Consider the following 20771-nt stretch of genomic DNA (forward strand, 5'->3'; position numbering starts at 1 on the left):
AAAGGCTGGCAAATTAATGTGTTTGAAATTAATGGGAGGTTGTGATAGTTACATTGAAACATGTGCAACATGAGAACAAGTGCATGTGTGTGTGTGTGTGTGCGCATGTGACACATACAGTATACACACCAGTTGCTCCTCTGAATATTCTAGAGAGAAAACAGCTACTTTACTTTTTGATACACACACACAGGTATAAACACACACATATAAACCCAATGAACTCTGTCTGTGAAGCTCTCTCTGTCGCTGTCTCGCTTATATACACACACACATACACACACACACACACACACACACACACACACACACATACTGTACACCAATGAAAATTATTGATGTGCTCTCTTATAAAACAGTGGCTTGGCTGCTCCCTAAAGTATTCCTGGCAACATCACAGGCTGAAAATAGCTGCCGACCCAAATAACTCTCCTCGCCGGAACGAAGAAGGAGCCAGACCACGGCCACCGGCGACTGGCTTTACTAATTGGCGTCATTTTACAATGAAACAATATCTGGGGCAAAAGATGGAATTACACATAGCAGTAAACTGGAGAGCGGGAGAATGTGCTGTCTAGCCACACAAATGCTTGCAGAGATGAGTAGGGGGGGGATGCCTTCGTTCTTGTTAGCATAAGTTATCAAATTCTCTTCACTGAAAATACGCAAGGGAGAATTGGGTAGTGAAACATTTATGCGACACCATCAGTTTAGTTAAAAGACAGGAAAAACATCTACAGCAGGGGTTCTTCAATGTTTTGAAATCACAGATCCCCATATGGATAGTTTGTTTCTAATTGATTTAGCGTTGAATAATAGAATTTATTGCAAGCTAGGACTCCGCTTTGAGATGGTGCAGCCACATACACATTTAGTTGAGCACATTGGGTGACTTATTTCCAATGCAAATCTTGTTTCAGATATCTTCTAAGAATCAAGTTTAAATTGAATTGATTTTACTGTAGCAACCTGCCATTTTCCTGTTTTTTTTTAACAACACAGCCAACAATTTGAAGACATGCTTGATTTATATGAGAAACAAGTTAAATATTTGCACTTTCCTGACAACGTGTGCACTTATTTTATCTTCTAATGTCTTATGAATAAATAAAAAGGTCTTGATAAGGAGATTGCATGCACAGATTAGCATCATTTACCTCCAGAAAATCCACTTTTTAGGAACAAAAAACACTTCTTGCATCCAAAATCTTTTGAAATGGCACTGTGTTTGCCCAAGGCCCTACATTTATGTCAGCCCACAAGACTCCACCAAAACACCCAGTTTAGACCAAGAAAATCCCCAACACTGTAAAACACATCCTGTGAACTGCTCACACACACTCACATGCAAGTACTGTACATAAAGGGAGACATAGAGGGAGGAAGGCATAAACACAGATGTCTTTTGGCAACCCAAATCTTAATTAGCACCAGGAGATTCATCTAATCAAAGGGTTGCCAGCCCATCATTAAGGCTAAAACACACACTGCTCTCCTCACATACCAGAACAGAACAATGGGAAACAGAGGTACGCTGTCACACTGATGAATGGCTCTTCCCACAGGTCTCATTAAATCACAGAAGGGCACTTCCCGGGCCGTTCGAAGAGTTAAGCAGGGTGCAAAATCACCCTCTCTGACTGTCTACTGCGACTACTCTTCTACTTTACAGCCTTTTTGTTCCAAGGCTGCCTGTCAAAATAATATTTAATCTTAGTGAAAAGTTGTGCTTTTAGGCTTTGACATATAGGCTAATCCCAATTCAAGCTGAATTTGCCTGGTTTTTAAGGATAAAAGTTGCATCTTATTCAGACAACTCAGCCCCCGCAGGGGTTTGGAATGACTGAAACTACATGATGTACCCAGTTGGCTGGAGATACCAGTGTCTTTAGGGTAATTAGGGACCCAGTTTAATCTTCCAGTGAATTTAGCATCCGCAGCTGACAATGGAAAACATCCTTTATCTGTCTCCGAGCACCCATGTGAGTCCTCACCCCGGGTTTCAAGTACATGAGATCAAAATAAAGCTTCTTTATAAGATTAAAAAAAAAAAAACTCAGAGTGAATGAAGGAAATAGTGATGAAAGAAGAAAAAAGGGATGAGGAATCTTTGGAGATCAGATAGATGGATGGAAGTACAGAGATACTGAAGGAGAAAAAAGGTCCTGACACAGTGGCTAACCAGGCAGACAGCTTTGGAGCAGCGAGCCATAGCAGGTGGAAAAAATCCACTGGCTTTGCATGTTGGACAACTGCAGCTGAGTGTTGAGTCTGGCATGCAAAGCGCGCACACACGTGACTGCATATATACTTGGTGTCGCTTACATAATACAACTAAAAGTCACACCTCTTCTCAAAGCCGACAACTGCCATTGTTCTTTGCTGGACTCTGTGAAACCCTAGAACCAAGATAACGTGATTTTAAAAGACTTTTACAAAAGCACACACTCCTAAAAAAGTCAACAAGGCCTCTGCATTGGCAACGCAGCTGTGATCTTCACCAATGACTGTCTCGCTTTATAAACTATCTGACCGGTTTCAGAGCGCGGCGCGTCCTTGCGGCTGTCACCACCAAGAGCTTAGGGCCGTGATTGATGACCGGCTTCGGATGACAACAACAAGCAGCGGTGTTTACTCAGGGCAAATTGCCCTTGTCTCTTTCCACCTTCCATCTCTTTCTCCCCTTTTCTCTCGCTCAATCTTTGGAGAGAGATGGTCCACATGGCTGGATCTCTGGTTTCTGGATGGCTACGAGTCCCTCGGGTGGGATTAGCCTCCCAGAATGACAGCTAAACAAACAAATAGGCCAAAGCTGGCCTTCCTGCTTGCCAAGGCTGCCTAGCAACAGGTAGGCAGTAAGATGGGATGTAACGCTTGGTATGTCAAAGCCATTGATGGCTATAAAAATGCCTGGACATGGTGCAAATGTGTGGCCATAATCAAAGCCAATAGATTTTCATAGATGTGAACATGCTGGAAGATTAAACACATTACGGTCCAAGTAGGAAATAATTAGGAAGTAACCACGGCAACAGACTATCACTTGAAGCCTTTAGATACTTAAGGCAGTGATCCATGGCAATTATTTCACGTCACTTAAAATACATATCACTGAAGTGTCACTCTGATGACATTCAACCGTTACAACAAGCAATGTCAAACGTGCCAACAGCTACATGGAAACATCAGCAACGACAATGATTCATCTTTCATCAGCAGCAGGCGCTCTCTGATAAAGCTCATAAAAAACATAGTCAGTTACTGTACTGGCACTCCAGGCCCAGCTAGCAGTAAAAAAATCCGAACACATGTTCTCATAACAGAAACTTACACATCCACAAATGTACATAGCTGACGACAGCAAGTAGTTTAAATAGGTAGGTAAATACTGTTTCTTAGCAGCACACTTCCAGGAAATCCCAGCGCCTGGCCAAGAAACTGCACTTAATCCATAATAAATAATAAAACATAAAACATGTTAATAAGTGAACTTTATATGTAGGTGCTGCTAGATGGATATGTTAACTTTTGGCAGAACCAGGCAGTTTCCCACTGCTTCCAGGCATTATGCTAAGCTAAGCTAAACTAACCGTGGCCTTGTTTAATGGACAGATATGAGAGTGGTATTGATAGTCTCTTCTAACTCTTAGCAAGGAAGGGAATACATGTCAAACTATTCCTTTAAGCCTATTACTTGCATGATGACAAGTCAAACAGGTGTTAGTTTGTCACAGTCTCTCCCCTGTCCACTGACACATGCACAGCTGATATTAGCATGCCTCCTCTTGTCTGTTGTGACAGATGCAAATACTCTTTTAATGCAACGATTCCACCAGCAGCTTGGTGCCATTATTTATGACACACTCTGCGTAAATGAGCATTTATTCCGCATTGTGCCAAATGTTGATTGCATAACTCTCCTGAGTTCAACTTTTTTGCAGAAAGACTGACTTTAAATGGGGGTTAGAGCAGGGCAAATCAAACAAGGCAGCTGTGACTTTGTCTTCTCAGAATTTGAGAAAGAGAGATGGAGCGAGAGAGAGTCATGAGATAAAGAGAGAGAGAGAGAGAGAGAGAGAGTTGGTGGTAAATCCAAAGCATAAAACGAGTGCCTGTGACTCTTCCTTCTCTTCCTTTCTCTTTTCTCCCTGCGGTTGCCAAGCCGGATGGCAGCAGCGAAGCATGTCGGATCACTGTAAGGTGCTGTAACGGCTTCCCGATTTCGCCTCAAATGATGTGAAAGTCATTGCCAAGCCATGTGTGCCGGTGTGAGGCGAAAAAAATGACTGGCTCCTCTTCTCACTGTTAATCAAACCTGGGGTGGCAGAGCGTTTTGCAGACGGAAGCCATACATAAAGATGTGCTTGTTCACAACGCTCCCGCTCTCTCTCTCTCTCTCTCTCTCTCCCCCCACCTCCTCTCCTCTCGTCTTCCCCTTGCTGCCTTTTTTTTTCTACACCACCTCCTCTCCCTCTCTCTCTGACGGGGCCGTCACCAGAGCATCTGACAAATGAATGCGTCCTCCGCGTCCTCTCTTTCATCAGCGCTTCCAACCTTTTCATCAACGCCCATAAAGCAGTAGAAGGCACCTATCACTGGCAATCGCCTCTCAGCTGCCTGAGTGATGAGACAGAGGTGGCAGAGTTCAGGAAGCGCTCTTATGGCAGAATGGATGTTACTGGGTCAAGGGGTCGCTCGCATACACAGACACACAAACCTGTGCACTTGCATGTGGCGGTGTGTGCATGCACAGAAAACACATCCAACACGTAATGAAAATCTGAGCATGCATGTACATATATATATATATATGTACATATTGGCTACTCAAACCTGTGCGGATGCATGCATGCAGCACAGATGGAGTTTAAACTAAGGGTAAAATGGCAAACTAAATACATGCAACGTAAGAAAGCTTTTTTGCACACTTCTTTTGTCGGGCAGGTGCGTAGGATATGATCAAAAGTAGCAGATCAAAAGCTTAGAGAAGAGTCCCGCACACTGACCATTACGCAAGCAATAATTTATTTAGAAAAATACAACGTTTCGGTCTCAGACCTTCATCAGGTAAATTCACACATTCACTTCAACCATAGCCTTAAATAGTTTGGTTGACTAACCAGGACCTATCTGGTCCAGCTCTTGAATGACGTCATTCATTAACAAAGTGGCACTCCCATCACAGACCGTGAAGAGGAAAAGGCAGAAAAAATGCCACTCAGTACATTTAAAAACAATGGATAATCAGACCAATTTTGTTATAGGCTCATGATCAATGCATTGTCATTAGCTCAATATTTTTCTACTCTTAATCAGAGAGGACACAGTCCATTCAAAAGTGGATCATTACATTGGTTAAATTACATTATAACAGTCCATATGCACCTCTACAATGAACAGTTCCTGAGGATATCCTCAGTACCGGTACATTGTATTTTTCTAAATAAATTATTGCTTGCGTAATGGTCAGTGTGCGGGACTCTTCTCTAAACTAAATACATGCAAAAGCTAAAGTGTCTACAGCTCCTGGAAAACAGCAAGCCCTGTCTTGTTAACATAACTGCTGCTGCCGCTGCTCTGAAGCCAAATTGGGTTTTTGCTGTTACAGCTCATTTCTGTTTATACTAATTAGATGAACTCATAGCTCACTCATAGCCCCCCCCCCACAGACATGCATCTTTTCTTCAAATCAATGCATTGAGTAATAACCTTGTGGCTGAAAACACTTAAAACCGTACAGGGGAGATGCTGCATGGTGCACAAAGGCTTCCTTTCATGCCTCGGTCATCACTGGTCAGGCCATGTCAAATAGATTCTACGTGGCATCCATCTTCAAGATCTTCTGTCGGCTATGGGGTTAGAGGCGAGCACAACAACGCTGCAAGAAATCTATTCTATATTCGACATCTGAGTGTGACAAGGTCGCACGGGCTTGTCAGAATACTTTGAGGATGTCTGGGAATTAACTGCAGCTATAAAGGACTGGTGTATTGTATGAATAACACAAACTCTTAGGAATGAATGTACTGTCCCATTTGGGGTGATACTGCAATGCTACTGGCCGCCCTTCCATCACATTTTGAATGACTTTGTTCAAACTGGACCAGATGTCAGTTAAACTAAAAGAGAATTAACTACATTTTTACATTGGAGAGGGTCCAAACTTGATTTCAGGAATTCCACATTTCATACTTACAGTTGATGTGACATTTTAATAAAGCCACAGGCGCGGAACGAAGACACCACCAGGAGCTCTTTTGAGACAAATAAGATTAAGTCCCAGTTTGTCCTTCCTCTTCCTGCTCTCAGAATACTGAACTGCGCCCGTTACAGGATTGATTTAATTTTAATTTGCATGTAATCACATCAAATAGCAGCCAGTAAAAGGTCACAGAGAAGAGACGGGGTGTGTTTTTACCTGGTTATTTTAGCTTCCTATACCTGGACAGGAAATACATGATTCAGACATCTAAACTCATACGTTCTTATTGCTGGTACTCTGCAAAGCGAAGAAGAGTGACTTGGGGAACATTGTTACCTGGCATACGCTGTGTTATAGCAGAACTGAGCCGTGTATGGCAGAAAACACGCCAGTCCTCGGCTTACACAACAGCCCTGCAGAGATCAAAAATCCATACTGTGCTAATTCTATAAGAGGAAAGCAGGGCGAAAAAAAAGAGAATTGAGGAACAAGAGATGGAGGAAGACGGAGACAGGAAGGAGGGGGCCAGTTGGCTGGGCTCCCCAGTATGCCTGCTGTGTGTGAGAAAACAGCTGTGGCCTACTGAGGATTACATAACATACTGAGACACAGACGCACCGGCGTGCACGTACGCAGACATGCACACGGCAGCGTATGGATGCATATGGATATTTACAATTTTGCTGCAGATTTTCTGCTCTATCTTTCTTCTTACTCTTCTGTTGGGTTATCCTTATTGTGATCTCTCTAGGGGCCGAGGGAGGGGTCGTCATGCAATCTCTCTGACCCTGACCACAGCTTTTGGAGCGACTTGTCCCTTGAAGGCCTCAGACAAAATACTAAAAAACTCCATCTGTCTGCATCCCTACTTCTCCATCCTGTTCCTCAGGACACCATGCGTCGGTACCCTCTTCTTCTCTGACTGTCTTTTCGCTCCTGGGGAGGAGGGGGGGGCTCGCGCCCACCGGACTGTGAAATGTGAAACCCTGCAGCGAGGAGAATGTGCGTGCTCTGCAACTTCCTCCACCTCTACGTTTGCCCCAGACGGTGCTGCTGCTGCTGCCTGGGAAATGTGCGTGTTAACGAGTGGCGAGCAAGAAGTGGATGTAAGTGGATGCATTTGAGCATGCAGGCTTGCATATGGCGGTTGCGCCGGAGCGCCTTGCTGCTCCTTCCACATTTAGAAACACCGAAGCCATGTGCGATCTGTCCACATCCACATATAGAAGCCCATAATGCACCGTGCAGCATCATACAGACATTTCGCTTGGATAGGCATCAGGCACTCAGTCTACCTGTGTGTGTGTGTGTGTGTGTGTGTGTGTGTGTGTGTGTGTTAAGCCCCGAAAGGATAATATATGTGTTAGAGGGTATGGAGTATGTCCTGAGGTCAATGACAGACAGCCATTTGTGGTGTCCTGTTACCTCCTATCCATCAGGGTCAAGTGCTGTGGATGAGGACACGTCATCAGCGGAGCCTGAAGGCGGTTGAAAGATCTATCATATCAGCCTGACATTCAATCCAAATGTTTTGTCTTTCATATTTTAGCATCTGAATGCTCTGAGGATGCTGATAAATGTTAGTATAGTATAGCCAAATGAGGCTTTATTACAGCGAATGCCAGTTTACAAAAGAGCATAACAAGCACTGGAAATTGCAGCCGAGATAAACAGCGATTTTGGTTGGTATAAAGATGCAAGGTTACACATGTACACTTTCATGTTCCACTATAATAAGTTAGTTATGACCAGCTATGCTTGTTCCAAATCCATCTCAGCCCTGCTGTTTGTTCCAACTACACACAACCAACTGTACTGGGATTTGGAAGCAAGACAGAACAGTTCAGTTTGGCACTAGTTAGTTCAATAATGGAGCAAATAGCAGCCTCAAATGTACCATCTGCAGACCTCCAAAACACTTTTCTCTGTTTCTGTTCCCCCTCCCCCCATAAGCGCCTGAATCATGCCTCACAGACACCAACAGGGGACACAGTCATCATTCTTGCCATCGCATCTCAGGGAGCCATTTAGGGTCCGACAACAACGGCCTCCTATCTCACCATCAGACCCCATAAAAGCATCAAATTCTAAATTGTGCCTGGAATACAGAGGGGATTGCTCAAACCGCGGGTGTCGGCTGGAGGCAGAGCTTTTAAGGCGAGCCACAACTCATAATTCATGTATTCAGGAGGGCTCGGTGGCATCTTCATGTTGTTACAATGAACGCAAGGATCGCTTTGCCAAGAACGTCTCTGTGCTGTGTGGGGAGAGGGGGGTTTCAAAGTGTGCGGTAAGTCATAATCCTTGTGCTCACAAGGACACAATGCAATCTTCTTATCCCAAATAATAAATAATATCCCAAAACTTTGATATTCACTGCAATGATTCCTTATGGGATGCAAGGCAATGCTTTGAGTGAAAGCCTGCGAATTGGAGAGGTCTTTTTTAAACTCTAAGAATGATACATTTGCCCCATTTTTTTGTGTTTTCTTTAATTATGGTCCTTTTGCTATCAAAATGTAATGAAATCTGCAGGTGATGCAGATCTATAGATGCTATCAGGAAGAAAAACAACTGTGACATTTCATTTTTGAGTATATCAGTTTATGCCAGCCATACTGAAGCCAGGTTCAATAGAAGAGGTTATCTCTAAAAATCAGATATCTCACATGTAAAAAATTATAATAAAAAAGATAAAAAGATAAAAAGCAGAATACAATTTGCAGCTGTTAAGTAAGAGCAGATATCAGCTTGTTTAAAAAATTTAAAGAAAGAAAGTACATTCTCTACATTTAACAGACATTGACTAGATGGTTTTCTTTAATTCCAAAATGGACGTTGTCCCAGGGTGAAAAAAAGCTGCACACATTTACAGTCTCCACCGATAAAAGCTTTTATCCCTTTTGCCTACACACAGCTGTCTCTCTTCCATTTGCATTAGGTATCGATTTTGATATGCAGGCTGTGGGTGAGAAACAGGGAGAGATATTCACTGCATATGGTACACGCAGGCCCATGCGATTTAAAATCCACTGACAGTGAAGCTGGGAGTTGGAGACTTGTTAAAAGATGCGTCGGTGGCTAACAGTAGGATGCCAATTAGGCTGCTTGGCCACAACGAATGGATTCGCGGTCACGCACCGGTTTCTCTCTCTCCTTCTTCTCCCTATCACTCCCCCTCCCTCCTCCACCTCCCTATACGCATGGAGCAGAGAAGTGGGGAAAAGCCGAAGCTCCTATTGCATGAACAATACCGGCATCAAATTTCCATGCAATGATTTTTTTTTTTTTTTTTTTTTTTGCTCGGTCAGTCAAGTGCAGCATGGAAAGCATCATCACTAGCAGCAACAGCAGCAGTAATGCAGGTGGACCGACGGCTGCTTGGCCCTTATTTTGACTTAGATCATGGAAAACGTTGGGTTGTTTAGTGAAAGACAGAGCTCAGGCTGAGAAACACAGATTCATCATTTAAAGAGGACACATTTTAAGCAATTTTACAGTAGAAAATGACAGTATTTCTAAGTATCTGTAAAAATGTTAACAGTTAAATTGTCAAACACACAATCACACACACACACACACACACACACACACACACACACACAGACATATATATGTATAATAATACACTTTCCAATATGGAATTTTTGGCTAAAATAGAGATGTGGGATAGAGTGTGTGGAATGTAATGGCGGTGTCAAGTGCCGGTGCGTCTCCCCATCACCATGTGGCCGCGTGGATCCCCGTGCTTATCCATTCACTGACTGAACTTGGATAGAGGAAGCGTGAGGGGGTAAAAATGTGCAAGATGCAGGGGACAGCTCTTTTCCTGCGCTGCCTTCACACATTTACCCACCACTGCATTTAGAGATGGTACAAAGCCAGACATGTTAGGGTATGCATTATGAATAAGTGAGGGGACTTCTCTCCATGCAGGGGGTTCAAAACTCAGTAATCTCAGGGATGCAGATGTATTATTCACGACCAATTCAGTCCCTATTATGGGATTCAGATCTTCATCTTTTCCAAATCGCAGTTGACAGCTTTATTACGCGCCGGGGTGCGTTCGCATCTAATCCACTTTGCCATCTCTGGGAAAATTGTCTGATATATGAGTGATGGAAAGCATTTCATCTCCTCATTTCTCCCTGAACTACACACATCCACGCGTTGGGGAAAAGTTGACGCCTGCATCTCGAGCGCATGCGAACCCAATCCGCGAGCGGACTGTGTGGTTAAAGCTGTGTAACGAAGATGAGGTAGGCTACACACCAGCTAGGATCGAAAGTTGAGACATACCTGCTGCCAGTTTTCTTCCAGCGACGGCATGGCAGAGAAGTAGCCGGTGTCGTGAACGAGCTGAAGTTCCTGAAAGATACTGTGGTTCGCTAAGACATCCATGCTGACGCTCGGTGATGGAAAACAAGAATGATCCACACGAAATATGCCTCCTTTCTTGGCTGTCTCAGACCTGTGCATCCACTTCTTTCATATTAGTCCATAAGAGGAGATTAATTGTTCAGTGTAGCGGCTGGAAATGTGGCGATTAGAGTCCCTGTACCTGCGCGCATTATCGGACTCGGTGCGTAAAAGAGACAGGGGGTGATGGAGGCTCCATGCGTATCCGTGTTGCCAAACTAGACACTGATAGGGAGCCAAAGGAGAGGAGGGGCTTGGTAAACGAAGGGGCGTTGTTTAGTTTGTCAATCAACTCCCCTGAGCGTCCATTTAAGGCGAATGGGCGTTTGAGGAGTCATTTGAGCCGTGGCGGAGCGTCGGAGAGGCGGGGTTAGGCAGATTTAGCGTGCGGGATTGGCTCCGGTGCCACGTCACTCAAGCCAAACATGGGCTCGATAGGTGAGCTATTTATGGATGGGTATATTAGATTTGGAAGAAGGTCTGAAAGGCTAGTCTGAGAGGAGAAGCCGTGGTGTAAACATCATGTGCTCACAAACAGGAGCTGGAAACAGTATTAATAGGCTGCTATATTGTTCCACAGTGTAAATATTAAATTAAAATGAGATGCAGGATGAGGCTGTAGGAAAAACATATCCCTGTATAGGGACTCCGTGCTTTAATGAGTTTGTCGTAAACCTATCATACTTAATGATATTTTAATCTCCTATAATATCTCCATAATGCTGTTGCTGTGTTCCTGCTGAGACTGCATTATTAAATATTATCTGTATACTATATCCATAATAAGATTTAGTGTGTTTATTATACATTTGTAAAGCCATATTAGCGCTATAATCCAATAGAGACTCACAAGTTGTTCACTGGGGTTAAAAGTTAAAAGTCATATAAAATGTATGTGACAGGCAAGAGGCTTATTATACTAATCCACATTGATAAAAATCAGCCTCCGCACTCCTTTTATGCAGCTCCTGCTGTAAGTAAAAGAGGGGTGAAAAAAAGTCCACTTTCTGTGTGTGTGTGTGTGTGTGTGTGTGTGTGTGTGTGTGTGTGTGTGGAATGATAGATAAGTAGCCAAATCTTCCTTGATACGTCTTGTTTGGTGGTGTGAGTAATGCCGTTCGGCCCGTGTAAGCCATCAAAATTGTACACTTCCATGCAGGCTCAGTAGTATTCTTTCTGTCTCACACACACACACACACACACACACACACACACACACACACACACACACACACACACAAAGAGTGTTGTAGAGGCCTGTAATCTCATTACAGTTCGAGGGGAAGGCTGGCCAAGGGCCCCGGCTACACGATTTACACATGGCATTTTGGGAGAGAGAGCTCAGCAGACGGACGATGAAGCTCCCGCTGACATTTATCCATTTGACACAACTCACTCTGACTCTCTCTCCTTCTCCTGCTTCTTGTTCCTGCCTCTTTCTGTCTCTCGTTTTCTATTTTTTTCCTGCCCCTCGCTCTTTAAGTCTGCCCCTTTTATTTCTCATCTCTCTGATACCATTCCTCTCTTTCTGCCACTCCCCATCCATCCCTCACTACTTCCCCATAATCCTGTACCACGCTCTGTATTTTACTATTGCATTTTGAGCAAGAATGGAAAGATTACAGAAAGATTTGACAGAAGGAAAACATATGACAGATACATAAATGCAGCGACAATGACAAAAAAAACAGAGAGAAAACAACAATCTAGCACAGCTATGGCCCTGTTTACACCTGGCGTTAACCTGGGTGATCCAATCACAAGTGGACAGCTCAGGTGTGACCGGTGTGAATGCACCCAAGACGCATTGAGATCCGATCACTCAGACCAAATTCAGAAGTGGTCTGAAAGCGCATTCTTTTTGCAGTGTGTACGCAAATGCGCCCTGGGCTAACACTGAAGGACCGCTTACTTAACTGACATCCTTTTACATAAGCGGAAGCACAGCATTCTCAAATTGCGTAAGCTTGGCTTTGTCCACGACGTCTGAAAATTTCGAAAAGACCATAAAATATATTACAAGTTCGTTAAACATCTTGGGCGATCTGGTTTGCCTGGAACACACAAAGGAATAGACCTAGTTTGTATTGCTTTGATTTCTTCTATTTTTTTTTTAAAATTTCTGTCGGACTAGGCATGGGAAGTGCATTGCTGTCTCCCGTTGGTTAAAGGCAACATCGCATTTGGTCTTCGCGGAAATGATGTACGTGTTGATATGCACATAGAGCAAGGGAAGTGAGATCTGATCAGAAGTGGTTACTCGAGACGCATTCTAATTCCAGGCGTGAACTCATAGTGAACAGACCTATTTAGAGCTTTCCACTTGTGATTGGATCTTCGAAGACGCATGTTCATACCAGATGTGAACAGGGCCTGTGTACAGTTTAGCTGATCTCCACATGGCGGACTGTAGTGTAAAAATATTAAACAGAAAATGACTTTGGTAGAAGTTAAAGTCTCCTTTTAGAATATTACTTGAGTAAAAGTCTTAAAGTATCTGATATTTACTGTACTTAAGTATCAAAATAATTTTCTGATATTAAATGTATATTACATTACATTAAATGTACTTAAGTATTAGAAGTAAAAGTAAAAGTAAAAAAAAACTTTGATTATGAACTTTATGGCCAAAGGTGTGTAATGTTATCTTCATCACCACTGTTGTCAGGGTGGTCATCATCTGTTACCATGGCGGCAGAGCCTGCACCAGGTGCTTCCATGACACTATCAGTCATTATGCTTCCTCTTCTTCTTTAGTTTTGGCTTATGGTTTTTTTTTTTTTACTGCTTGGCAACCAACAGGCATTAGGTCACCAACTGGAATGGAGTGTGCATTATCTTGGCAATTTAGGAGCGATGATTCGCCAAACCTGCTTTTTTCCAGTGTAACAAATTTCTTCTGATTTTATTTTGTAGTAAGGAGTAACTAAGATGCTTAGGGGAAATGTAGTGGAGTTAAAAATATACATTTTATTTAGGAAATGTAACGGAGTAAAAGTAAAAGTTTCCAGAAATATAAATAACGAAGTAAAGTACAGATACGTGAAAATTCTACTTAAGTACAGTAGTGAAGTATTTGTACTTTATTACATGACAACACTGCATGTGACAAAGTCAATATCTGTAAGCAGTGGCTTATTTTTGCTCCTGAGCTGAGCTTTTAAAGAACCATTTCACAAAACAATACCAGGAATCATAACACTGACTAGTTGAGGGTCCACAAGGATATCCTGTAGCTTTGGGGTTTGGACTGATGCTCATCATGTAACAAACAAAATAAAGAACGAAACAGCTGAAGCACACAGAACAAATTTATTTATGTTTAAGTGCTCATATTATGCTCATTTTCAGGTTCATAATTGTATTTAGAGGTTTTACCAGAATAGGTTTACGTGGTTTAATTTTCAGAAAACACCATATACAGTATTTGTTGTACTGCACATTGCTGCAGCTCCTCTTTTCACCCTCTGTTTTAGCAACATAGTGAGACATCTTACTTCTGTACCATCTTTGTTGGGAGTCGCACATTCGCAGTAAGTACTGCTAGCTTGTCAGTTGCAGAGTATGAGGGAGTTCCATGCTAGCAGCTAGGCGAGCATTATAACGTGTGTTACAAAGTGACGCACGTTCATCACGGAAGTAAAGGCTGGACTACAATAGAGCTGTTTGGAGCAGTTTGTGAACAGTGTTTTCTATTGGAGTAAGTCCCTTTGGGGTGGACTTTGGGCTTTTTCACTTTGTAAACCTATAACGTGCACAAAAAGATATATAACACAATAAAGGAAAGGGGAAAAGCCAAAAAGCATAATCTGAGCACTTTAAGTTTTTTTTCATATTTTATTCTTTACTGCACTTTAAGTTTACATTCCACATGTTTGCATTGCCATGATTTGCACACTAGAGTGCACATGAAAGTTCATTAGGGCTATGTGCAAATTTGTGTTCATGGAGAACTACTGCTGACATACTTTACATCCCAAACAGTACTTCAAGCTGTAATCTGTGACTCAATGCACATTCAAACGATAGCAAAAATGATGGACAACAGGGTAATTTAACTGTGATTTTAGTAACCGTAAGGTCAAAAGTCCAAAAGTCTCCCAGTGCAACCCCACCACCCTCTATGAAATGTTGTCTAGCCATAAGAAAAGTCCACACTTCCACTTCCAGAAGTTCCATTTCCAGTGTCCTAAAATGTTCAACGTATAAAGCTTAATTATCTTCTCCATCTGTGTAGAGCAATATGACCAAAGGGCCTACAAATATAACTGACAGTATTTATTGTTTGTAGCAGTGTACAAATGTCACAGCAAAATATGAACCAACTAACTGAATGATACGGTAAGAGATAAAATATCAACTATAAAGTATGCCTATACAACATTAAATATTATTATGGTCACTATGAACTTTATTTTGGAGTTTAAGACACTTTATATGTTATATGTTAAGCAATAACGTGGGTACTTTATTTTTCCACTTTGTGGCATAATATTCCTATTTAAATTAATCTTCCTTTTTATTTCATCAGCTGGTCTTAAAGATCACACTCGTTTCAAGGAAATCCGTGAAAACTGTGAAACTGCAGTCATTTCACACTCATTTGAGGTTGCTGAAATAGTTTGTTTTGCAGTGTACCACCCGTTTGGCATCACCGGGAAATTGCAAAACTGAAAGCCTCGTCATAGTGGCCCCTTCCTCCTCCTCCTCCTCCTCCTACTCAGCCCGAAGCCCATGCATATCATAGATAAAAAGTAAGTGCTCACCATTATCCGTGGGCACACAGCGTTATATTGTGGATGCTGACATTGCTCTTACCTGGCAGTTGGTGCTTTTACTATATTAATAATGGAGCAGGCGCCATCCATCATGGGGATATGAGGCTGCTAATCATGTCAGTTCCCTGCATATTCACTCCTTTCATCAAAAGAGGAGGAGAGGTAGTGGGGAGAGAGGCAGAGGAAGACAGAGGGGAAAGGAGGGAAAGCAGGGGAGTGATGGTGAGAAGCGGAGGTAAACAAAGAGAGGGGAAATGAGAGAGAAAACGAGGGGAAGAGAGGAGGAAAGAGAGGGATGGAAGGGGACAATATCAATGTGCTGAACACATGACAGATGCCCTTGGCCTTTTGCAGAATGGCTTCCCTTTTGGCAGGAGTTAACCAGTGTATTTAAACAGGACAAGACGAATGGGACCTCTACTCCCCCCCTGCTCACTGAACCAGCCCATTTCTATTCCAACTCACAGCCTTCCCCCATGTGGGAATGCTAATGTGGTTAGCTGACATTGGCAGGGTTAAAAAAACATCATACATTAATAGTAATAACTTTACTGTAACTGTTCCTGATGGGCATGATTGAAGGGAGTTTTTCCAGCATTGGCGCTGCTTGTTGCTGCAAAAACATAAAACAGTCTAAGTTTTATAAGCTTGGCTTCTATCTAAAGAAAAAAAGGAAAACTAGGATTTTAACAAAATCTGTTTCACTTGTTTTGAGAAGAAGAGAAGATCATTCTACTTTACCATAATACAATTGAGTCCCCCCAAAACAAGTCAATTTGCATTGAAAAGAGCACCTGATGTTTGTAGCAACATCACTCTCCCAGCTCGCCTCTATCCATTAATCTCCTGCAACAGAGGGACCTTGAGTGGCGGCGCTTTGCTTTGCTTCATTTTGTCTCATTTGGCGTAATATGACATCCACATGCTCTGATGTGTCTGAACATAACATTTACACAAATATGGCACATTTTCTTTTCAGTTTAAATTGCTTCAGCGGAATATGATGGTAACCTTTGTGTTTACAGGAAATAAGGATGTACAAATGCTCCTCCAACATCTGTCCTCGAGCATGCCGTTTGCCCGGCCATCAGCAAGGAAAAGGGAATTTTGCTCGTGATTGATGGGTCTGGTTAAATAACGATAAGATTTTGAAAACGTGGCCATATGTCTGCCGTATGCACTGTCTCTTTTGGCTCAGAGCCCAGATGCAGAACATCTTCAATATCCTGACGTCTTCTTCATGCTGTTCTTCCATAGGGGGAAGAGCAGTGGGTTAGGAGTTAGGATAGAGGTGGAGGTGGGGCGAGGAGGGGGTGGGTTTCAGAGCGACAGGCCGACTGAGAAAAGCGATAATGAGCGCTCGGGGCTGTCTGGGGTGCAAACTGCTTCCTGCGCGAGATAGCTGCAAGGGAAGGGAATGGAAAAGGGGGAGGGGGGAGTGAAGGGAGCAAAGGGTGCCAGAGAAAGTGTCCTCTTAGCTGGGTGATGTTTGATGCGGCGCTGCTGCTTCCTACCCTGGGAAGAGCGAGCGGAAACACAGCCAGTGAGGAGGCCATGAGGGGCAGCTGTTAAGTGCCAATTAGTGACGATGAGTGGGAGACGGAAATACCCATTTGCACACACTCTCCTGCAAGGAGGCAGGGAGGAGTAGTCAAAAAGTGAAACAAATAGGGCCTAATCCCTGTCAGTTTTCACAGAGTCGCTCTCCTTCTCACCCTCTATCTCCCCCTCCCGCCTGTTGGGTAACGTCACATCAGTGTCGGCTGAAAATGTGGGTTATGATTCGCTGTTCCATTTAGTTCTGTCTCCGTCTGGCCTCTTCTGAAGGCCACTGAAAGCAAGGTTTTGTAAGAGCTTGTCACATTATGCCAAAGAACAATGTCCCGTGTCAGACGTCCAATTAGTGCGCGAATTCACTCACGTATTTGGTCCATGACATAGAAAATGATAAGGTAGGATGGGCAAAATGGGGCCACTAAAAATGCTGTTTTCAGTTATAGATAAGCTTGAAGGGAGGCTTTAGCAGTGTGTGCGTGGGTGTGCCTATTCTTTGCTCATGTTTGTGTGCATCTGTTGGTGTATCTTTGCATGTGTGTGTACACCCCCCATCTATACCTTCCGTGTGGGTCACAGTGTTTGTGTTACGCCTACTTGGTAAGGGAGAACTTGGGTTAAAATTGGACTAGATGAAGATGAGAAGAGAATAGAATGTTCTGAATAATAATAAAGTATGTGTGTTTTAGGAGGTGACTTGGCATGAAACAGGAGGTCATGAATAACACACCTCTTCTGTAGGGAGCTGTGGCAGGGGTAGCTATAGTGAACCTCCTGACCTTGTTTGCAGCACATATTTACATTATCTGAATTTAGCACCTACAGGTGCACACACCGACTCCATCTGTGTCACAGAAACATAATCAAGCTGCATGGTTTTCTATCCTTTGTTCACATGAAACTGTACAACAGTCCAAATTACCTTGATCGATTTATAATGGCTTCGAATGTGAAAGCATCATTCGTCATCAGGGTCACCGACAATGAATGAGTCTTTTCATGTCCGAGCCCCCAGTCAATCTTGTTTCTATGCACGCCGCACATCTGATGCCTCAGTGATTTCCCCCGGCTCAGATCTGCCCGCGCCATACTGTGTTTTGTATATTCATGTGTGTACCTTCCTATCTTAATCCTAGCTATTACTCGCATGGCTGGCCATGTCAAGGGGAGATTTGCTCACTCACAGCGAATGGGCCAATATTGACAGCACGCCCACCGCATCAGCGATCAGTGTAAGGGCTTAGCGAGCACTAGATTCACAGGTTCGAAGCTGAATTCAATGAGGAGGGCGGTGTGTCGGAAAACAATGCTCACGGGGAATCTATGCAAATGCTAAATGTTACTCTGTCAGGAGTAATCATTTATGTACAGTCTTTGTCCTACTGCCCCTAATGCATTGTATTGTTATTTTCCTAGTTTTAGGCCTATTTGCTTACATGCCAAAATTTATATTTTACATGTATATTTGTCATTTTTCAGGTAGCCAAAATATTTTGGCTCAACATTGGCCTAAATCCGAAATGCCTTGTTACAAGGCTAATATCACATCTTTCCTTTTTGATGTCATTGTTTTTGTTATTCAGCACTTGTTTTATGGGTTTCACAGGTTTTATGGATATGCACACTCGAGTCTATTTATATGTAACGCCCCACAATCAGCTCAAATGTGCTAGTCTGAGTCCAGGTCCTGTCACTGGCCCAAGCTGACATGATTGCTGTTAACTGGAGTTGTTGTCAAACCCTAATTTTGGTCAGAACACAGCCGAGTGTGCCGACATTCAGCCACAGTTGGCCCGACTGTCTAGATTTGAGTTAAAGTTGAACTAACCCTTAATGTTAGATTTACAATTTATCCATCCATCCATCCATCTTCTACCGCTGGTCGCGGGGGTAGCAGCTCCAGCAGGGGACCCCAAACTTCCCTTTCCCGAGCCACATTAACCAGCTCCGACTGGGGGATCCCGAGGCGTTCCCAGGCCAGGTTGGAGATATAATCCCTCCACCTAGTCCTGGGTCTTCCCCGAGGCCTCCTCCCAGCTGGACGTGCCTGGAACACCTCCCTAGGGAGGCGCCCAGGGGGCATCCTTACCAGATGCCCGAACCACCTCAACTGGCTCCTTTCGACGCGAAGGAGCAGCGGCTCTACTCCGAGCTCCTCACGGATGACTGAGCTTCTCACCCTATCTCTAAGGGAGACGCCAGCCACCCTCCTGAGGAAACCCATTTCGGCCGCTTGTACCCTGGATCTCGTTCTTTCGGTCATGACCCAGCCTTCATGACCATAGGTGAGGGTAGGAACGAAAACTGACCGGTAGATCGAGAGCTTTGCCTTCTGGCTCAGCTCTCTTTTCGTCACAACGGTGCGATTTACAATTTAGTCATTTTAAATTGAAAATGTCAAGTAAAAAGTCTTAAAGAAGGGTTAGAGGATCATTCCACACTAACCCCTATTTTCCATTGGTCACATCTGCGCTGCGTTCCAGAGGCGCCGCGACCCCCGCGGGCAATCACTGCCATTCAAGTCAATGCTTCACCTGGCGCGTCCCAGAAGCGTGCATGAAGCGGCTCTATTCTTAAGGTGGATGCTCTGATTGGTTGATGACATTGGCCATAGATCTGCAGCTTAGTGCTACATCTCGTCTTAACCCACACAGACTGCTTCAGACGAGCTGCAGTCCAAACTGACCAGCACTGACAGCTGTCAGGGGGTCAACCAGTGTTTTTATGGAATACATTTGATTATTGGGAAAACCAAGTTCCTGCAGTAAGTTCAAGCCCTCTTATATCTTCATTTTAAGCGGAAGATAACAGTCCTTAACATGCAAGAGCTGGGTCCATATGCCCATAATCAACTGTGCTAAAGTGTACTTGAGCAAGACAAACCCTTCCTGCTCTGTAACTAACCCCTGCGACCCAGTCCAGATGAACAACTCATTCCCCATGAAATGGATTTTTGTCTTGATGTGATTCAGTCCTGTTTGAGTTTAGGTTAGTTCATTTGAACTCAGTTTACTTTTCCCTTTCTCCGCAGATCAGCTCAATTCAATAAGGTTGGAGAAAACTCTCACTGTCGTTTATCAAACAGTGCAGCGGCGTCTGGAGCAGCAGCTGGCCCAAACCCCGACGGATCTCTCCCATATAGAGGTCAAAAGTTGACAAGAAGCTGACTCCCCTTTCATCCCGCAAAACCGGGAGCTTCTCGCTATATTTTCCAGAGGCATGTCACCACTTCAAAGGTGTTAGGGAAATGATTTGCAGACGAAAGCGTCGCCGCTCCTCTCTCTTGGCTGGTTCACAGTTGTCGCTGTCGCACTTTGTTTTGCTTAAATTAAATGATTGAGTCCTGGTTCTGTGACGCCGTTTCAAGGAAAACCAGCCTCACATCATTGCCGGTGACATTAGCAGGTGACAGCAGCAGCCACAGAGCCACCGATGTGCTGAGGTTCAAAGCGCCTTTTCTACATAAACAGATGAGATGAAGAGAAAGTCAGAGAGAGACGGAAAGAGAGCGTAAAGTAATAGTTGGTTTAAAGATGATCACACAAGTCCAGATTTTTGCTCCAAAATAAAATTAAACCGACAAATTTGGCAATTTCTCTTACACAATAAAACTAGTGTTTTAGACCATCTACCTATATGTTTGATTTTGTGCTTGTAATCAAAGCTCTTTAGCCTTACAGTAAAGCTTTTTACATCAGAACTTACAAAAGAGCATCACACATTTAACGGTGTTTTGTAATACACTAGTTTAAAGCTCTGGATGCAGAGATCAATACTGTATAAAAAAACATGTAGGGTTGCATTTCCTCTGTACTTCT

The 20771-nt window shown here is 43.4% G+C and overlaps 1 protein-coding gene across 1 annotated transcript in view; it reads right to left on the reverse strand.

The window, feature by feature from the left end:
• The window catches only part of LOC116044710 (Krueppel-like factor 7), a 31736-nt gene extending 20877 nt beyond the window's left edge, over positions 1-10859 (reverse strand). Inside the window, exon 1 of the mRNA XM_031292122.2 lies at positions 10502-10859. Coding sequence (XP_031147982.1) covers positions 10502-10681 — 180 coding nt within the window. The 5' untranslated portion in view covers positions 10682-10859. The remainder of the gene's footprint in view (positions 1-10501) is intronic.
• Between the last annotated feature and the right edge of the window lie 9912 nt (positions 10860-20771).

The sequence above is a fragment of the Sander lucioperca genome, chromosome 24 (genome assembly GCF_008315115.2).
Source record: "Sander lucioperca isolate FBNREF2018 chromosome 24, SLUC_FBN_1.2, whole genome shotgun sequence".
Classification (NCBI taxonomy): Eukaryota; Metazoa; Chordata; class Actinopteri; order Perciformes; family Percidae; genus Sander; species Sander lucioperca.